At 44.5% G+C, this 21360-nt stretch overlaps 1 protein-coding gene across 1 annotated transcript in view; it reads left to right on the top strand.

Moving 5' to 3' along the window:
* Nucleotides 1–21050, top strand: part of LOC129868896 (sodium/calcium exchanger 1-like) — a 54577-nt gene extending 33527 nt beyond the window's left edge. The window contains exons 5-9 of the mRNA XM_055943221.1: nt 16462–16568; nt 17105–17226; nt 17951–18050; nt 18298–18570; nt 18716–21050. Of these exons, the coding sequence (XP_055799196.1) occupies nt 16462–16568; nt 17105–17226; nt 17951–18050; nt 18298–18570; nt 18716–19095 (982 nt within the window). The 3' untranslated portion in view covers nt 19096–21050. The remainder of the gene's footprint in view (nt 1–16461; nt 16569–17104; nt 17227–17950; nt 18051–18297; nt 18571–18715) is intronic.
* The last annotated feature ends 310 nt before the right edge of the window (nt 21051–21360 follow it).

Here is a 21360-nt window from a genome sequence, read left to right as displayed (position 1 = left end):
GTAAATATACAGTATCTGAGTTACCATGGACTATCTGTCAAAAACTTGGTCATGTTCCCAAGTCTCTGTCTCCCTGCGCCCCTGTGTCTCTGTGGTTAATGAGGACTGGACCTGGCTAGACTTATTAGGCAGTGTTGGGTGACCTGCGCCCCCACTTCCTCACCCACTACCCCCCAGCCCTCCAAGGTCCTCTATGACACACCGTAGCAGCTGCTCCATGCCTCACTCAATCACTTCAGCCTTCAGGGCCGTGTGGAGAACTCTGATGTGGGTCTGTAGACTGTATCTCTGCCTGTCTTTGTCCTGCTCTTCCCTTCAGCCTTCAGGGCCGTGTGGAGAAATCTGATGTGGGTCTGTAGACTGTATCTCTGCCTGTCTTTGTCCTGCTCTTCCCTTCAGCCTTCAGGGCCATGTGGAGAAATCTGATGTGGGTCTGTAGACTGTATCTCTGCCTGTCTTTGTCCTGCTCTTCCCTTCAGCCTTTAGGGCCGTGTGGAGAACTCTGATGTGGGTCTGTAGACTGTATCTCTGCCTGTCTTTGTCCTGCTCTTCCCTTCAGCCTTTAGGGCCGTGTGGAGAACTCTGATGTGGGTCTGTAGACTGTATCTCTGCCTGTCTTTGTCCTGCTCTTCCCTTCAGCCTTCAGGGCCGTGTGGAGAACTCTGATGTGGGTCTGTAGACTGTATCTCTTGCCTGTCTTTGCCTGTCTTTGTCCTGCTGTTTTTTTTTCTCACACATTTATTTGAGGAGAAAATGTAAATAATGTCTGTGTACAGTACAGTCTGTAGCTTCTCTCTTCTTCCCCCTCCTCAGTGCAGTTCAGTGTTCTCTTATTGGCTCTACTCAGTCATTACACTGAGGGTGTGTGTGACGTCTCGCTGACTCTTCGGGTAAAAGCCTTCTTTTTTTGTTTTCGCTCGCCAAACCACTGCCTGTGTGTGTCCAAGCTTGTGTTCTTTGTGTGTGGACACAAATAGACAGCCGCCCACATATCGTTAGGGAGATGGAGGAAGAGAGAGGAAACAGACTTAATGTGAGAGTACAGGGGAGTGTGGATGGCTGATGCAAACACATGGACTCCCACTGAGACCTACAATAGAGTACAGCACAGCAGACACACATTTACAGAGTCAGACTCATTTACTGTGTGTCTGGCTCTGACTGGGTGCTTCCGTGCCTTTTGTACGCCACTGAACGTAATATGAAACAACACCGCCAGGTATCACTTAAACAACACACATTTACACACAAAAACCCTGTTACCAAAAACCCACATCTTGCCAGTGCAACAGTAAGGTGGTGGAAGTGTTCCACACTGCGACTATGTTTTGCTGCATGAAACTGAAGAGCCCCTGTACACAGCACATTTCGAACCTCACTGCAGTTATTTCTTTCTGGTTTATTTACATTCCCCCCTGTGGCCATTAACACTGCACACACAAACATGTGGCGTGGAAATCAAACACAACGTTGGATGCTCTGTCGCAGTCCGTGGGAGCTTGTAAATAGGGACTAGGGACTTCATCTCTGTCACAGGATCGTGCTGCCAAAGCTACCGTTACCATGCTACTGTGCCATGGTGATTGCTGCTGATGTACCATGGCTATGCTGCTACCACAATACTATTAGCAGTATCTGCTGTCTGCTGTTAGGACTCATGAACACAACTGCATTTACAGAACTATCTACTGTAGGTCTTTCAACTGTGGTCAAAGAGAGGTCTGTGTGTTGTTGCCACTAAATCAGTTTGGCATTAAGCTGTAATGTTACAGGGGAAATCACACAGAGCTTACTCTATCTCAACATCACTTTCACTGAGCTTACTCTAACTCCACATCACTTTCACTGAGCTTACTCTAACTCAACATCACTTTCACTGAGATTACTCTAACTCAACATCACTTTCACTGAGCTTACTCTAACTCAACATCACTTTCACTGAGATTACTCTATCTCAACATCACTTTCACCGAGCTTACTCTAACTCAACATCACTTTCACTGAGCTTACTCTAACTCCACATCACTTTCACTGAGCTTACTCTAACTCAACATCACTTTCACTGAGCTTACTCTAACTCCACATCACTTTTACTGAGCTTACTCTAACTCAACATCACTTTCACTGAGATTACTCTAACTCAACATCACTTTCACTGAGCTTACTCTAACTCAACATCACTTTCACTGAGCTTACTCTAACTCAACATCACTTTCACTGAGCTTACTCTATCTCAACATCACTTTCACTGAGCTTACTCTATCTCAACATCACTTTCACTGAGCTTACTCTAACTCAACATCACTTTCACTGAGCTTACTTTAACTCAACAGATTACATATCTTTCTACCTGTCTCTCTCTCTCTATATATATATACTTCTGTCTTTATCACCCCCACAGATTCACTGAGTAGAGCATTTATAGTTTAGCATCAGATGTATGTGATTAGAGAAGTATTTCACTGCGGGAAGAGAGAAGACAGGTTGATGATATATGGAGAGATAGCGCCCTGCGTGTTGGATTAGCCATTAACACTATCACCTTTTGTCTAGCCTTTCTATCTCTTTCTCTCCCTCGCTCGCTACTCGTCTCTCGCTCAGTCTCCCCCAGCTACTCACCCCCACAGTACAAGTTAAACAATTAGGGACTACAGAGGTGTATGATTTCTATGCCAGGGAAGAGAACTGTGAACATTTGGAAAAATGCATTACATTCATAATCTTATATCATACCTCAGATCTCGCTCTCTCTCTTTCTTCTCTCTGTCTCTGTCTCTCTCTCTGTCTCTCTGTCTCTGTCTCTGTCTCTCTCTCTCTGTCTCTCACACACACTCTCTCTCTCACTCTCTCTCTCTCACTCTCTCTCTCTCACTCTCTCTCTCTCTCTCTCTCTCTCTCTCTCTCTCTCAGTAATTATGAGGATGCTCTGTTTCAGAGTTGTTCCCCAAAGCCCTCTTCTCATCTCTTCCGTGAGATGCTTTCTCTCCGCCTCAGCAGCTCCTTCTTGCTTGCTTTATCCTTCTGGCTTACTCTATGAAAAATAAAGAAGTATCGATAAAACAGGGCTGATGATGTATGACTTTAACATTTTAGAGTGGTTTAGGTGTTCATAAATAGTAATTTCTTGGAAGAAAAGCAATTGTATATACTCCATTCGCATCAGACCAACCAGACAGACACACCAGACATTCATGTTGGCTGTCACGTGTGCACCCTCTCTGGCCTCTAGGTCACCAGGCTGCTCGTTATGGCGCACGCCTACCACCATCGTTACGCGCACCTGCGCGTCATCAGACTCACCTGGACTCCATCCCCTCCTTGATTACCTGCCCTATTTATGTCACTCCCTTTGGTTCCTTCCCCAGGCTTCATTGTTTCTGTTTTAGTTTCCTGTCTGTGCGTTTTTATTGTTTTGGTCATTTGTTTATTAAATGTTTCATTCCCTGAACTTGCTTCCTGACTCTCAGCACACACGTTACAGAATGACGCCTCACCAAAGGGACACACCAGGGGGGGGGTTTATTTGTATTTTCTTGTGTTGGAGGTGATGTCGGATCCGGGTGTCCGAACCGGAGCTACCTGGGAGGCCTCTTGCTGAGCTTACTCTAACTCAACATCCCTTTCACTGAGCTTACTCTAACTCAACATCACTTTCACTGAGCTTACTTAAACTCAACATCACTTTCACTGAGCTTACTCTAACTCAACATCACTTTCACTGAGCTTACTCTAACTCAACATCACTTTCACTGAGCTTACACTAACTCAATATCACTTTCACTGAGCTTACACTAACTCAACATCACTTTCACTGAGCTTACACTATCTCAACATCACTTTCACTGAGCTTACTCTAACTCAACATCACTTTCACTAAGCTTACTCTATCTCAGCAGATTAACAGATCCTTGATCCCCGCTTTGGTTGACATCCTGCGGCTGGACCGAACGCGCCAGGGAGGGAGTACCGTCACGTATGCTCTCTCTCCGGCGCTCTAGGTCGCCATCTTCCAGTGTCTCAGCCAGACTGACAGGTTTCCCTTTTGGGAAACCCTCGCCCGGGCAGCGAGGGTGTACGGTCACGTGTGCTACCTCTCCAGCCTCTAGGTCACCAGGCTGCTCATTATGGGCGCACACCTATCACCATCATTACGCACACCTTCGCGTCATCAGATTCACCTGGTAATCACCTCCTTGATTACCTGCCCTATATACAGTTGAAGTCGGAAGTTTACATACACTTCGGTTGGAGTCATTAAAACTTGTTTTTATTTTTTATTTTATCCCCTTTTCTCCCCAATTTTCGTGGTATCCAATCGCTAGTAATTACTATTTTGTCTCATCGCTACAACTCCCGTACGGGCTCGGGAGAGACGAAGGTCGAAAGCCACGCGTCCTCCGAAGCACAACCCAACCAAGCCGCACTGCTTCTTAACACAGCGCACCTCCAACCCGGAAGCCAGCCGCACCAATGTGTCGGAGGAAACACCGTGCACCTGGCCCCCTTGGTTAGCGCACACTGCGCCAGGCCCGCCACAGGAGTCGCTGGAGCGCGATGAGACAAGGATATCCCTACCGGCCAAACCCTCCCTAACCTGGACGACGCTAAGCCAATTGTGCGTCGCCCCACGGGCCTCCCGGACGCGGCCGGCTGCGACAGAGCCTGGGCGCGAACCCAGAGACTCTGGTGGTGCAGCTAGCACTGCGATGCAGTGCCCTAGACCACTGCGCCACCCGGAAGGCCTTAAAACTCGTTTTTCAACCACTCCACAAATGTCTTGTTACCAAACTATAGTTTTGGCAAGTTGGTTAGGACATCTACTTTGTGCATGACAGAAGCAATTTTTACAACAATTGTTTACAGACAGAATATTTCACTTATAATTCACTGTATCACAATTCCAGTGGGTCAGAAGTTTACATACACTAAGTTGACTGTGCCTTTAAACAGCTTGGAAAATTCCAGAAAATGATGTCATGGCTTTAGAAGCTTCTGAGAGGCTAATTGACATAATTTGAGTCAATTGGAGGTGTACCTGTGGATGTATTTCAAGGCCTACCTTCAAACTCAGTGCCTCTTTGCTTGATATCATGGGAAAATCAAAATAAATCAGCCAAGACCTCAGAAAAAAAGTTGTAGACCTCCTTCATCCTTGGGAGCAATTTCCAAATGCCTGAAGGTACCACGTTCACCTGTACAAACAATAGTACGCAAGTATAAACACTGTGGGACCATGCAGCCGTCATACCGCTCAGGAAGGAGATGCGTTCTGTCTCATAGAGATGAACTTGCTATGGTGCGAAAAGTGCAAATCAATCCCAGAACAACAGCCAAGGACCGTGTGAAGATGCTGGAGGAAACCGGTACAAAAGTGTCTATATCCACAGGAAAACGAGTCCTATATCGACATAACCTGAAAGGCCGCTCAGCAAGGAAGAAGCCACTGCTCCAAAACCGCCATAAAAAATCCAGACTACGGTTTGCAACTGCACATGGGGACAAAGATTGTACTTTTTGGAGAAATGTCCTTTGGTCTGATGAAACAAAAAATAGAACTGTTTGGCCATAATGACCATCGTTATGTTTGGAGGAAAAAGGGGGAGGCTTGCAAGCCGAAGATCACCGTCCCAATCGTGAAGCATGGGGGTGGCAGCATCATGTTGTGGGGGTGCTTTGCTGCAGGAGGTACTGGTGCACTTCACAAAATAGATGGTATCATGAGGGAGGAAAATTATGTGGATATATTGAAGCAACATCTCAAGACATCAGTCAGGAAGTTAAAGCTTGGTTGCAAATGGGTCTTCCAAATGGACTTTGACCCCAAGCATACTTCCAAAGTTGTGGCAAAATGGCTGAAGGACAACAAAGTCAAGGTATTGGAGTGGCCATCACAAAGCCCTGACCTCAATCCTATAGAAAATTTGTGGTCAGAACTGAAAAAGTGTGAGCGAGCAAGGAGGCCTATACAAACCTGTCTCAGTTACACCAGCTCTGTCAGGAGGAATGGGCCAAAATTCACCCAACTTATTGTGGGAAACTTGTGGAAGGCTACCCGAAACGTTTGACCCAAGTTAAACAATTTAAAGGCAATGCTACTAAATACTAATTGAGTGTATGTAAACGTCTGACCCAGTGGGAATGTGATGAAAGAAATAAAAGCTTAAATAAATCATTCTCTCTACCATTATTCTGACATTTCACATTCTTAAAATAAAGTGTTGATCCTAACTGACCTAAGACAGGGAATCTTTACTAGGATTAAATGTCAGGAATTGTGAAAACCTGAGTTTAAATGTATTTGGTTAAGGTGTATGTAAACTTCTGACTTCAACTGTATGTCACTCCCTTTGGTTCCTTCCCCAGGTGTCATTGTTTCTGTTTCAGTTTCCTGTCTGTGCGTTGTTCGTTTTTCTTGTTTTGTTCATTTGTTTATTAAAATATGCCCATCCCTGAACTTGCTTCCCGACTCCCAGCACACACGTTACATTGGCCATTGAAAATGGCTGACACAGACAAAATTGCCGGCCTATTGGGAACAAGCGCTGTTCATACTGGGCTATGCAAGAATACTAAATTAATTTTAGCCATGGCGAAGTACAGAGATAAAAAAAGTGATGTATTGCCTAATATACCCTTTCTCCAGTCTCCCTCCCAGTTCCAGAGCAGCCTCCTCCTGGGAGAGATATAACGCTTTTCAGCCCTGGCCCTACAATGCATTAGCCTTAGGCCCACAGAGCAGTAGAATGACCTCACCACAGTCTCAAGCCACATTACTACCGTATAAACCCAGATGTGAGGCGTCACTAACTCTACATTAATGCAATAAAAGAAAAATAACAAAGAGGAATATTTCACAGACACAGAGATGCATCACAAGTCAGTTGGGCTTCTTTAGAGAAGCCATCCAGTAGTTGTGCAACAACAACAAGCGCAAGCAGCATGAGCCAGAGAAAAGGCTCTAATCTGGGAAGATGGAAGCAGCTGGAATCAATAGTTGATGAGTGGTGAACAAAGAAGAATTGTTAATAGACATGCAGGGTATTGCAGAGGAACGAGGTAAAGGAGAAGAGGGGGAACAAGACAGTAGACATAAAGAGGGCCAGCTTTTCTTTCATTCTCTCTAATCGTCAGTCCTCAGGGATTCGCCAGCTCCTTTTCATCAGCCACCCAGAAGCACATTGAGTCAGGAACATAGATGCCGTGGTAGAACGATGAGCCAGAGCTGCAGGTGAACCCATACTGCAGCCCGTCACTAGCAACCCCTCAGGGACACAAATCCACAGACACAATGAGACAAGGATTCATCCAACATAAATGTGAAGGTGAAAAAACAAGGTCAGTTTTGATCGGTCTCACACCAAAATGCTTGTTGTTTGTCATCCGTCTTTGGCATGGTGTCTTTCAAAGCACTCATATAATTTCAATGCCATTAATAGATATGAGATGGGTTACAACAGAAACATGTAGAGCCTCTACCTCTTCCACGCTCAGACTAGAGCTAGCTTACCGAAGGCCATGACTTTTTAACAGAACGTACATTATTGCTACCTGTTGCCATGCCAACCCCATTAATTTGTGTTTCATACACTTCACTCACAGTTGCGCATGAAACACCATCATTTGACGGTGCTTGTACAGGCTCACCTTTGGCACAGCAGGCAATTTTAATTAACACATTTATGTTTGCCTGATATTTTATCTCTCCATGTTCTCCCACCAGAGAGAAAGACACACTGGTCAGTCTATAAATCATTTTCGGTGAATTCCCTTCCCATTGACTGGTATGCTGGAGGCCACCTGCAACCCCCGCAAAGCTGGAGGGCCCCAAGTAATTTAGGCCCCCCACTCACACACTCAAGTATAATGTATTGAACATTTGGAAATGTCTATTCAACAAATGTTGTGATCTCACCCAATACTTGTTCTGGTGTTTTAGGCATTCCTATAGAAAACGTGAAGTTCGTAGGAGCAAATTGGGTGTCAGATGAAAAGCTAAGGGTCTATATTTTCCATCTTAAAAATGAGGAATAATTAAAGGCTTTGATTTCTGGATAAACAGATTGAAAAGGGGTCTTAGAAAACATGTACCAGAAAAAGTCTTAAAAGGGATAAAAAATACATCAAACACAATAATGTTGAAGTAAAGTCCACTGACAACTAATATCAACACTTTTATATTTAGTTTTGGAGAAATTGTTTACCTTCTGTAACTTTAAGAAATACCGTGTGCCTTGTAATTCCTTTACTAAAAACCCACATATCTTTAAATTATTTTCAAATTTCTTTTGCTCATGAGGAGGAGGATAAAAACAGTTCACAGAAGTCAAACGTAATGGTAGACTTATCAATTCTTTATTGTAACGGCTATCGTCACATTCTTCCTCCTCCTCGGACGAGGAGAGGCGAGACGGATCGGACCAATACGCAGAGTGGTTAGGGTTCATAATGATTTATTATAACGAAACTGAAACTGACTTACAAAACAAATAAACGAAGTGTACAAACCGATACAGTACTGTGTGGTGCAACAAACACAGACACGGAAACAAACACCCACAAAACACACGTGAAACCCAGCCTGCCTAAGTATGATTCTCAATCAGGGACAATGATTGACAGCTGTCTCTGATTGAGAATCATACCCAGCCGAACACAAACATCCCAACATAGAAAATCACACATAGACAAACCCACCCAACTCACGCCCTGACCAACTAAATAAATACAAGAAAAAGGAAAACAGGTCAGGAACGTGACATTTATAGTGATTTTACTGATGTCAATATTGTTTATGAATTAATACGTGATTAAAACTCATAATTCCGTTACCTATTTGGTAATTATTCAAAAAATCTGTAACGGAATTACTGCAACTGACTTGGCTACAATGGGAAATCATGATAGTCACAAACCACAGTTGGGTCTGCTACTCTCTTCCACTGACTGTTATGTTCAGCTCATAGTGTCTCCTGTTACTGTACTCTCTTCCACTGACATACTGTTATGTTCAGCTCATAGTGTCTCCTGTTACTGTCCTCTCTTCCACTGACATACTGTTATGTTCAGCTCATAGTGTCTCCTGTTACTGTCTTCACTTCCACTGACATACTGTTATGTTCAGCTCATAGTGTCTCCTGTTACTGTCCTCCCTTCCACTGACATACTGTTATGTTCAGCTCATAGTGTCTCCTGTTACTGTCTTCACTTCCACTGACATACTGTTATGTTCAGCTCATAGTGTCTCCTGTTACTGTCCTCCCTTCCACTGACATACTGTTATGTTCAGCTCATAGTGTCTCCTGCTACTGTCCTCTCTTCTACTGACATACTGTTATGTTCAGCTCATAGTGTCTCCTGTTACTGTCCTCCCTTCCACTGACATACTGTTATGTTCAGCTCATAGTGTCTCCTGTTACTGTCCTCTCTTCCACTGACTGTTATGTTCAGCTCATTGTGTCTCCTGTTACTGTCCTCTCTTCCACTGACTGTTATGTTCAGCTCATAGTGTCTCCTGTTACTGTCCTCTCTTCCACTGACTGTTATGTTCAGCTCATAGTGTCTCCTGTTACTGTCCTCCCTTCCACTGACATACTGTTATGTTCAGCTCATAGTGTCTCCTGTTACTGTCCTCCCTTCCACTGACTGTTATGTTCAGCTCATAGTGTCTCCTGTTACTGTCCTCCCTTCCACTGACATACTGTTATGTTCAGCTCATAGTGTCTCCTGTTACTGTCCTCTCTTCCACTGACTGTTATGTTCAGCTCATAGTGTCTCCTGTTACTGTCCTCTCTTCCACTGACTGTTATGTTCAGCTCATAGTGTCTCCTGTTACTGTCCTCTCTTCCACTGACTGTTATGTTCAGCTCATAGTGTCTCCTGTTACTGTCCTCTCTTCCACTGACTGTTATGTTCAGCTCATAGTGTCTCCTGTTACTGTCCTCCCTTCCACTGACATACTGTTATGTTCAGCTCATAGTGTGTCCTGTTACTGTCCTCTCTTCCACTGACATACTGTTATGTTCAGCTCATAGTGTCTCCTGTTACTGTCCTCTCTTCCACTGACTGTTATGTTCAGCTCATAGTGTCTCCTGTTACTGTCCTCTCTTCTACTGACATACTGTTATGTTCAGCTCATAGTGTCTCCTGTTACTGTCCTCTCTTCCACTGACATACTGTTATGTTCAGCTCATAGTGTCTCCTGTTACTGTCCTCTCTTCCACTGACTGTTATGTTCAGCTCATAGTGTCTCCTGTTACTGTCCTCTCTTCCACTGACATACTGTTATGTTCAGCTCATAGTGTCTCCTGCTACTGTCCTCTCTTCCACTGACTGTTATGTTCAGCTCATAGTGTCTCCTGTTACTGTCCTCTCTTCTACTGACATACTGTTATGTTCAGCTCATTGTGTCTCCTGTTACTGTCCTCTCTTCCACTGACTGTTATGTTCAGCTCATTGTGTCTCCTGTTACTGTCCTCTCTTCTACTGACATACTGTTATGTTCAGCTCATAGTGTCTCCTGTTACTGTCCTCTCTTCCACTGACATACTGTTATGTTCAGCTCATAGTGTCTCCTGTTACTGTCCTCTCTTCCACTGACTGTTATGTTCAGCTCATTGTGTCTCCTGTTACTGTCCTCTCTTCTACTGACATACTGTTATGTTCAGCTCATAGTGTCTCCTGTTACTGTCCTCTCTTCCACTGACTGTTATGTTCAGCTCATAGTGTCTCCTGTTACTGTCCTCTCTTCCACTGACTGTTATGTTCAGCTCATAGTGTCTCCTGTTACTGTCCTCTCTTCCACTGACTGTTATGTTCAGCTCATAGTGTCTCCTGTTACTGTCCTCTCTTCCACTGACTGTTATGTTCAGCTCATAGTGTGTCCTGTTACTGTCCTCTCTTCCACTGACTGTTATGTTCAGCTCATAGTGTGTCCTGTTACTGTCCTCCCTTCCACTGACATACTGTTATGTTCAGCTCATAGTGTGTCCTGTTACTGTCCTCTCTTCCACTGACTGTTATGTTCAGCTCATAGTGTCTCCTGTTACTGTCCTCCCTTCCACTGACATACTGTTATGTTCAGCTCATAGTGTCTCCTGTTACTGTCCTCTCTTCCACTGACATACTGTTATGTTCAGCTCATAGTGTCTCCTGTTACTGTCCTCCCTTCCACTGACATACTGTTATGTTCAGCTCATAGTGTCTCCTGTTACTGTCTTCACTTCCACTGACATACTGTTATGTTCAGCTCATAGTGTCTCCTGTTACTGTCCTCCCTTCCACTGACATACTGTTATGTTCAGCTCATAGTGTCTCCTGTTACTGTCCTCTCTTCCACTGACTGTTATGTTCAGCTCATAGTGTGTCCTGTTACTGTCCTCTCTTCCACTGACTGTTATGTTCAGCTCATAGTGTCTCCTGTTACTGTCCTCTCTTCCACTGACTGTTATGTTCAGCTCATAGTGTCTCCTGTTACTGTCCTCTCTTCTACTGACATACTGTTATGTTCAGCTCATAGTGTCTCCTGTTACTGTCCTCCCTTCCACTGACATACTGTTATGTTCAGCTCATAGTGTCTCCTGTTACTGTCCTCCCTTCCACTGACATACTGTTATGTTCAGCTCATAGTGTCTCCTGTTACTGTCCTCTCTTCCACTGACTGTTATGTTCAGCTCATAGTGTCTCCTGTTACTGTCCTCTCTTCCACTGACTGTTATGTTCAGCTCATAGTGTGTCCTGTTACTGTCCTCTCTTCCACTGACTGTTATGTTCAGCTCATAGTGTCTCCTGTTACTGTCCTCTCTTCCACTGACTGTTATGTTCAGCTCATAGTGTCTCCTGTTACTGTCCTCTCTTCCACTGACTGTTATGTTCAGCTCATAGTGTCTCCTGTTACTGTCCTCCCTTCCACTGACTGTTATGTTCAGCTCATAGTGTCTCCACTTACATACTGTTATGTTCAGCTCATAGTGTCTCCTGTTACTGTCCTCACTTCCACTGACATACTGTTATGTTCAGCTCATAGTGTCTCCTGTTACTGTCCTCCCTTCCACTGACATACTGTTATGTTCAGCCCATAGTGTCTCCTGTTACTGTCCTCCCTTCCACTGACATACTGTTATGTTCTACTGTCCTCTCTTCCACTGCCATACTGTTATGTTCAGCTCATAGTGTCTCCTGTTACTGTCCTCCCTTCCACTGACATACTGTTATGTTCAGCTCATAGTGTCTCCTGTTACTGTCCTCTCTTCCACTGACTGTTATGTTCAGCTCATAGTGTCTCCTGTTACTGTCCTCTCTTCTACTGACATACTGTTATGTTCAGCTCATTGTGTCTCCTGTTACTGTCCTCTCTTCCACTGACTGTTATGTTCAGCTCATTGTGTCTCCTGTTACTGTCCTCTCTTCTACTGACATACTGTTATGTTCAGCTCATAGTGTCTCCTGTTACTGTCCTCTCTTCCACTGACTGTTATGTTCAGCTCATAGTGTCTCCTGTTACTGTCATCTCTTCCACTGACATACTGTTATGTTCAGCTCATAGTGTCTCCTGTTACTGTCCTCTCTTCCACTGACTGTTATGTTCAGCTCATAGTGTGTCCTGTTACTGTCCTCTCTTCCACTGACTGTTATGTTCAGCTCATAGTGTGTCCTGTTACTGTCCTCTCTTCCACTGACTGTTATGTTCAGCTCATAGTGTCTCCTGTTACTGTCCTCTCTTCCACTGACTGTTATGTTCAGCTCATAGTGTCTCCTGTTACTGTCTTCACTTCTACTGACATACTGTTATGTTCAGCTCATAGTGTCTCCTGTTACTGTCTTCACTTCTACTGACATACTGTTATGTTCAGCTCATAGTGTCTCCTGTTACTGTCCTCTCTTCCACTGACTGTTATGTTCAGCTCATAGTGTCTCCTGTTACTGTCCTCTCTTCCACTGACTGTTATGTTCAGCTCATAGTGTCTCCTGCTACTGTCCTCTCTTCTACTGACATACTGTTATGTTCAGCTCATAGTGTCTCCTGTTACTGTCCTCACTTCTACTGACATACTGTTATGTTCAGCTCATAGTGTCTCCTGTTACTGTCCTCTCTTCCACTGACTGTTATGTTTAGCTCATAGTGTCTCCTGTTACTGTCCTCTCTTCTACTGACATACTGTTATGTTCAGCTCATAGTGTCTCCTGTTACTGTCCTCCCTTCCATTGACATACTGTTATGTTCAGCTCATAGTGTCTCCTGCTACTGTCCTCTCTTCCACTGACTGTTATGTTCAGCTCATAGTGTGTCCTGCTACTGTCCTCTCTTCCACTGACTGTTATGTTCAGCTCATAGTGTCTCCTGCTACTGTCCTCTCTTCCACTGACTGTTATGTTCAGCTCATAGTGTGTCCTGCTACTGTCCTCTCTTCCACTGACATACTGTTATGTTCAGCTCATAGTGTCTCCTGCTACTGTCCTCCCTTCCACTGACTGTTATGTTCAGCTCATAGTGTGTCCTGCTACTGTCCTCTCTTCCACTGACATACTGTTATGTTCAGCTCATAGTGTCTCCTGTTACTGTCCTCCCTTCCACTGACATACTGTTATGTTCAGCTCATAGTGTCTCCTGTTACTGTCCTCCCTTCCACTGACATACTGTTATGTTCAGCTCATAGCTGTTTTTTTTCTCTCACTTTCTGTTGTCTGGAAGTCAAACCAAGTGTTAAAATGGTCTGAGTCTGGAAAACCCCACCCCCCTCTCTCTCTTCTCTCTCCCTCCAGTTAATGTCACCTCTCCCAACTCTTACTGACACCTACCCATGAGCCCCCTCTCTTTCCATTTACTTTAACCAGCATCCTCACCCACTGAGCACCGACCACCACGGGATGTCCATGGACGTTGAAAAGTAGTTGAATCTGGACCAAATCTGAACCTATAATAGGCGTATGTTTCACATTTGGATAGCACAGTACAATACAATACTGTACCGTAGAGTACAGTACAGAAAGGTAGAGTATAGTACAATAGAGTAGAGTATACTCTACTTTACTGTTCTCTACTGTGCTCTGCTGTACTGTGATGTCCAAACTTGTGAAACATGAGGAGAATGACATTCATCTCCATAATTATGCATTTCTGTGTAGTACAGATCAGGGACCCATGATGTTGTTCAAACTTAAGGTGCCATGTCATAGCCGACACCCCAGTTTTTACGTGATTTTGCATTAAAAACCTGAGGGAGATTTTACCGTTATTACGTTACCAAAGTTTGCATCTGCATAGTTAAATTCATTTTTGTGCATTTTTTCAGTGGAAATTGTTAAAAGTATGCCTTGTGCATAGATTTGTATGTTTTGTTAAACTTTTAAGTCAGTGGTTTTTGTTTGGCATACATTTTAACATGAAGACGCTGAGTCAAAGCGTAATTCTGTTACCGTGGAATTGCCATTTAATATTCTGAGTGGTGCAATTCTTTTTATTCAGAACAGGATCTTGTAACTACTTCAGTCGTGATGGCTGCAATCAAATGCAACGGGAGAGTTTGTTCTCTAATTGGTTTATTTATCGCAGACGTACCCGGAAAGAGGCCAAACTCTAAATCACCACAAATGTAATTTAAGTTTTATAAAAACAAACAGTGGCTCTGATGAAAAAAAAAAAAACGGAATTCAATCTGTAGCTGTGCTTTTTCACACAGTCTAGCCTAGGCTACTATCTGCGTGCACATTAGAATTCACCTCGACATTTATTTCACACTCCATCATAACATTTTGTAGCTATCAACATTCAAAACATGTCAAATATCAGTAGGTTCGTTAGACACTATGCAAAGTCTTGTGCTTACTCAGGGTAAGAGTAAGTCAATTTGTATGTGTGTGGAGTGGTTAATTACCTATATATATTTATATTTACCTGTTTGTTTACCTATTTACAGTGTGTGTGTCTTTGCGCATGTGTTTGTTTGAGTTTTTGCTCCAGTGAACAACAGCGCCATTCGATACCTGAAGGCCATAGTGTGGGACCAGGGCCTCGTGCGTAATACGTTGACTGCACAAATGCAGTTTTCCTGCTCGCTCGCGTTTCCTCCTCATTCCTCCTGTTCTCATCATCCGTCTCCATCAGGCTGTCTGCACCTCTGCCTGTCTTCTGGGATGGCCCGTCAGTCTGTGTGTGGACTGTGTCGACAGGCTGTCTGCACCTCTGCCTGTCTTCTGGGATGGCCCGTCAGTCTGTGTGTGGACTGTCGACAGGCTGTCTGCACCTCTGCCTGTCTTCTGGGATGGCCCGTCAGTCTGTGTGTGGACTGTGTCGACAGGCTGTCTGCACCTCTGCCTGTCTTCTGGGATGGCCCGTCAGTCTGTGTGTGGACTGTGTCGACAGGCTGTCTGCACCTCTGCCTGTCTTCTGGGATGGCTCGTCAGTCTGTGTGTGGACTGTCGACAGGCTGTCTGCACCTCTGCCTGTCTTCTGGGATGGCCCGTCAGTCTGTGTGTGGACTGTCGACAGGGGCAGTTGTCACCTGGGACCTCTGCTCTCATCTGTGTGTACCACAGTTCTGCTGGGCATAGGATCACAATGGATCCAGGTCTATTCTTATCGCTGTGTGGCTTGGCCCATCTGCTGGAGCCAGCCCTGCAGTCTTAACATGGGCTGATAGGCCTCTCTGATAGCTGTCCACCACTATCAGCTTGGCTCTGAAGTGTTTGGCTGACATGCAGAGGGAGTGGAGCTCAGAGCTCAGCCACCCATGGGAATAGTCCAGTGAGCGACAAGGCTGCATTAGACACATTTACACTGATATGAGTCACCACACCGTACAGACTTTTTGGGTCACTGGAATCTAATCAAGAAAACAGAGAGATACGGAGAGAGAGCAGTGAGGGGTGGGGGAAATCATGTGATAAATACTGTGCCAACCAATACAGAAGATTTCTTATTAAATGTAGTTAAAGTGAACTCTGTGAGGGCTTAAGCAACGAGTCTGGGTTGGAGGGCGAGATAGAAAGGACGATAGTGAATTACATTTACGTGATAAGGCTCAGACACATGAATTTAAAAGGTGGCTAGTGGTAAGGTTGGAGGAAAATTAGGGGTGGTGTGTTTGTGCATCGTGGCCATAATGTGAATGGCTTAACTGCTTAATTGTTTGTTCCCAGCAGTGTCTCTGTCCCTGTCTGCCTTAGTTGCTTTCTTCATTATTAATGAACCCTAATTACCAGCATCCTGGACATCTGTGCAGCCCACCCTGCTCTCCTCTTTCTATCACTCTCACTTTCTCCTCCAGTCAAAGGAAGGAGAAAAAAACAGGATGGCAAGCTGTTTTCTCTCCATCGCTCCACGCTGCTATTCGTCACCCCTTATCTATTTCTCTGCCCTTCCTCACCTCTGTCCCTTCCCCCTTCTCTGTCCCCATCTTTCTCTCCTTCGAAAGAGCTATCTGGTTCTTACCTAACATGCTTTTCTCTGCCTGTCCCCGTCTGCAGGAAGCTGTTGGAGGTGAAGGTCATTGACGACGAGGAGTATGAGAAGAACAAGACCTTCCTCATCCAGCTGGGGGAGCCTGTGCTGCTGGAGATTGGACGGAAACACGGTCAGTGTGGAGCAAAAAGGAGCAGCCCCATGTTATCTCTGTCAGTCGCAAATGGTCTGTTTCACACCATCAGCCGTATAGAAAGGATAGAATGGTAGTTGTGGAAGTGCTGTAGGTTTTATTAGACCCTGGCCATTCCGTGTTGTAACTGATGAGGTTGTGGCACGTAGAATCACAACACACGACATCCTTAACCAGTAACTGTTTTTATTCCAAATATAGTTATGTTGCTTTCTTACTTTCGAACATTATATTTAACGTTTTCTATACAGATGAAAGCCTCAGTAACACACAAAATATATATATACACACTAATTTAATGTTCTCAGTGCCTTTGTCCTGCAACGTGATACCCACGAGAAAAACATTTTGACTTTCCCCCCTCACAAAACTCTGTGTATCGATGCATTGGTATACTATTTATTCTCAGAGCATTCATTTGATAAGTCAGTTACATAGCATTTTTGTATACCGGTACATGTTATATAGCAGTAGGTAAGGATAGGTTGATGTTGAATTGTTCCTTTGCTTCACAGGAGACTCCAATGACAACAAGCCAGCAGGAACTGATGAGGAGGAGGTGTCCAAGATGGGCTGTCCCAGCCTAGGAGAACACACCAAGCTGGAGGTGGTGATCGAGGAGTCCTACGAGTTCAAGGTAACCCACAAAAACAAACCCCCACATACGCGCAGTCCTTTCTACTCTGTTCCCCTCTGTCCTCATCTGCCCCCCCGTCCCATCCCGTCTCTGCAGCATAATATTTATTAAAAGCATGTCTTCTGCCAGTTAGAGATCACTGTCTCATTACTCCTGCTGAGCCCCCCCTCCCACCTCCCAAGAGGAGACAGTGTGGACAGAAAGGCCAGTCAGGTCATCTGCACTGAAACCAACAGATGCGTCTTTGCCCTCTGTTAAAGATTACTAAACAAACAAATGTAGTAAACAAACAGGGCAAGATGAGATTGCACACAGCATAAACATCAGACCAACCTTGACCTCATCCACCCCATACAACACTTCTCTATCTATTCTATGAATTGATAACTCTATTTTACGATAGCTGAAATCTGATTGTCGTTATTTTCTTGCTTTTTTGTTGGTGTGTGTTTGTTGGTGTGTGTGTGTTTGTTGGTGTGTGTGTGTTTGTTGGTGTGTGTGTGTTTGTTGGTGTGTGTGTGTTTGTTTGTGTGTGTGTTTGTTGGTGTGTGTGTGTTTGTTGGTGTGTGTGTGTTTGTTGGTGTGTGTGTGTTTGTTGGTGTGTGTGTTGGTGTGTGTGTGTTTGTTGGTGTGTGTGTGTTTGTTGGTGTGTGTTTGTTGGTATGTGTGTGTTTGTTGGTGTGTGTGTTTGTTTGTGTGTGTTTGTTGGTGTGTGTGTGTGTAGAACACAGTGGATAAGCTGATCAAGAAGACTAACCTTGCTCTGGTGGTGGGCAGCAGTAGCTGGAGAGAGCAGTTTGTCAATGCTGTCACTGTCAGTGCAGGTGAGTGCCTCTCTCTCCTTCACTCCTACCATCTCTGGGGCAGACTCATTAAAGCTGCATGCTCTTGCATTAACGGAGAGTCAGAGGTGTGTTGTTCAGGGCAGAGAAGTCACACTCTACTTTAGGAGCAGTAATGAAGTCACAGACATGCAAGTTGCTGTTCGAGAATTTATAGATACAAGTTGAAGCAACAAAAGGATCAGGAATTTTGAAACGCTGTAAACACCTCTCTCTTTCTCTCTCCCAGGTGACGATGATGAGGAGGAGAGTGGGGAGGAGCGCCTGCCGTCCTGTTTCGACTACATCATGCACTTCCTCACAGTGTTCTGGAAGGTTCTGTTCGCCTTTGTCCCGCCCACAGAGTACTGGAACGGCTGGGCCTGCTTCTTTGTGTCCATCTCCCTGATTGGTGTTCTGACGGCTGTGACCGGGGACCTGGCCTCTCATTTTGGCTGCACAGTGGGGCTCAAGGACTCTGTCACTGCTGTAGTATTTGTGGCCCTGGGTACTTCCGTTCCAGGTGGGCGCCTGTCTATCTCTGTGTAGTCTCTCTCTGTCAGTCTTTCTCTGGGCTGTATCTGTCTCCGTTGTCCCAATTTTAAACCGTGCCAGAATCACTAACTGTTTTCTAACCAGCTATTTCTGCTTCCTGCATGTTCTCTCAGACACCTTTGCCAGTAAAGTGGCGGCCATCCAAGACCAGTACGCTGACGCCTCCATCGGCAATGTGACAGGCAGTAATGCAGTGAATGTGTTCCTGGGCATCGGTGTGGCGTGGACCATCGCGGCCGTCTACTGGAAGACCAAGGGCAAGAAGTTCCTTGTGCAGCCAGGCTCGCTGGCCTTCTCCGTCACCCTGTTCACAATCATGGCGTTCGTGTGCGTCCTGGTGCTGATGTACCGCCGCCGGGCCGGGGTGGCAGGGGGCGAACTGGGGGGCCCGCGGACCGCGAAACTCCTCACCTCCCTCTTCTTCTTCTCCCTCTGGCTCCTCTACATCATGCTGGCCTCCCTGGAGGCATACTGCCACGTGCCAGGCTTCTGAGAGACAGAGAGAGAGAAAGAGAGAGAGATTGAAGGAGAAAGCTTGTCTCCTATTGTTTACATGTCTATCCCGCTCATTTCTGTGTACTTTTCTGAGTGTTATGAAGTATTTCTATTGTTATTATTATTGCTACAGTGGTTACTTGACTCTGAAGACTTCTATCCCATTTACAATGACGTGGATGGCAGCCTTAGTCATTCTGTTGGAAGCATACTGGGACCAGCTAATGACTTGATGTATATCTTGGGAGGACTCATGCCTTGAGGCGTAGCTTTGTCCAACCAGGCTGTCTGCACAAACGAGGGAAATAAAATGACCCTCGACTCTTCTGAGAATGCTCCTGTTTTGTTTATAGCCTATCCTGAACCCTTAGCTATTTTAGCCCCACTGCCTCTCTCCTGCATCTCTGCATTCAGATAGAGTACGGCCCTAGTTAATCAGTCTGAATGTCTTGAAGATGACGCACACTGACTCAGAGATCAGAGCCGGATCAGATCTTCCCTCTCCCCGTGTCTTAACGTTAGTTCCTGGTTGACCAACTCTCTAACCCCTGATGCCCACCAAGCACAATCAGTCCCATGAAGATTCTCTGCCCTGAACACTGACTACTTCTGCCACCCCCATCCTAACCCTCTCTCTTATTTTTCAACAACGTCATGTGGTTGTCTTGTGGATTTTGGGGGGGAAATGATGCCAACAGAGTAAAGATGTTTGAAAAATCGAAGTGTTTGTAGATAAAACATTGCCATATATTATCTTGGAACACGGTCTGAAAAGCAAACTTGTGATGGGGGTTGTGAAGTGGAAGAACTACAGTTTGCATGGTACTGCATTAGAATTAGCAGCCACTGAGAGCAAAAAATAATGTCAGATGCTATTCAGGAAATGGAGATCAGTTGAACAAAGCTGTTGGTGTTTGTTAATAAGATTAATGTTCATATTTATTATCTCAAACTATTTATTGTATATCATGTAAAAGATAATACTCCTGCTAGTTGTGTACATGTGGGAGAGTGAGATCGTGAGTGTGGTTTTTTGCATGTATTGAGTGAAGAATTGAATGATAGAAACATTTTGAAGTATTGTATGTAACATTTTAATACGGCTATCATCATGAGTGAAAGTCTAGATGTGATTCCAAGCTAAGCACAGCAACATATGAGTATCACTGCCTGGTTCCCTGACCCAGACTCTGTCTGGGGACAACCTCTTAGTCTTGTATGGACTTCTTCCAATAGCCTTTTTTTTTACAGGACACTAATCAATGTGAGACAAGACCTGCCAGAGTTGTCCTGCTTCTTGAAAAGTGTGCTTTGAAATATACATGTGGGACCATGTTGAAGCTCATTTTTTCCTAAGGTTTTGTATGAGTGTACGAGCGTGTTGATGTGGATAATTCAAGGTATTTGTACTTCTTGTCTTCAGAGTTTGATGGAAGGCATGCCTTTATACCATCAAAAAATGTTTACTCAAGGGGGTATGGATTTCAATGATGAAATGTCTACACTTCTGAGTTATGTTCCAAGGAATCCTCTCAAAGAAATCATGTTTAGTCTCCGCCACGTTCAGGCTTTGAACATATTTCTGCTACATGTCAAACAAAGCGCTGCATAGGAGCAGAAACAACGTTTCTAAAGTCTAAGCGTTTGTTTATTTCCTAAACATAGCACATACATTCCAATATACAGGTTTGAAAATGGTAACAGTAGAACTATGACAATACTGTACTGTTATGAAAAAAAGACCACAAACAAATGATTGCCAAACCTTCCTTTAATTTGCATAAGGACAGTGTGTAGACCTTATGTTTGAAATCTAGGATCCTCCGATCCATTCTTATCATTTCTAGATGTATTCCCTAGTTACATGATCATTGCTGCTTTTATTTGGATTAATATGCACGCTAAATGTATGATCAATGGAAATAAAAGTTGTTTATTTATCATTTCTCAAAATTGAGTTTGGTTTATTCCTTAATCGGGACTCGGATCCCTTTTCATTCATAACTGGTGGCTGAGCTTACAGGATACGTCAAAAATGCAGTCCCCTGCAGAGAGAAAGCGTGTTTGAATCAGTAAGCTGCTAAGTTTCTTATTGATTCACGTTGGTAAACATTGTTTTGTTGAATTTGAACTGCATTTGACAGTGTAAAAGAATGTGCTTGACTGGGTACCACTGTATGACTGATTGAGTAGGTTCAATAAGCCAGTTACTGCACTCTTAGAAAAAAAGATTCCAAAAGGGTTCTTTGGCTGTCCCCATAGG

The sequence above is a fragment of the Salvelinus fontinalis genome, chromosome 13 (genome assembly GCF_029448725.1).
Source record: "Salvelinus fontinalis isolate EN_2023a chromosome 13, ASM2944872v1, whole genome shotgun sequence".
Lineage (NCBI taxonomy): Eukaryota > Metazoa > Chordata > Actinopteri > Salmoniformes > Salmonidae > Salvelinus > Salvelinus fontinalis.
The sequence above is the reverse complement of the archived record's forward strand: the minus strand, read 5'-3'. Positions and strand labels throughout refer to the sequence as shown.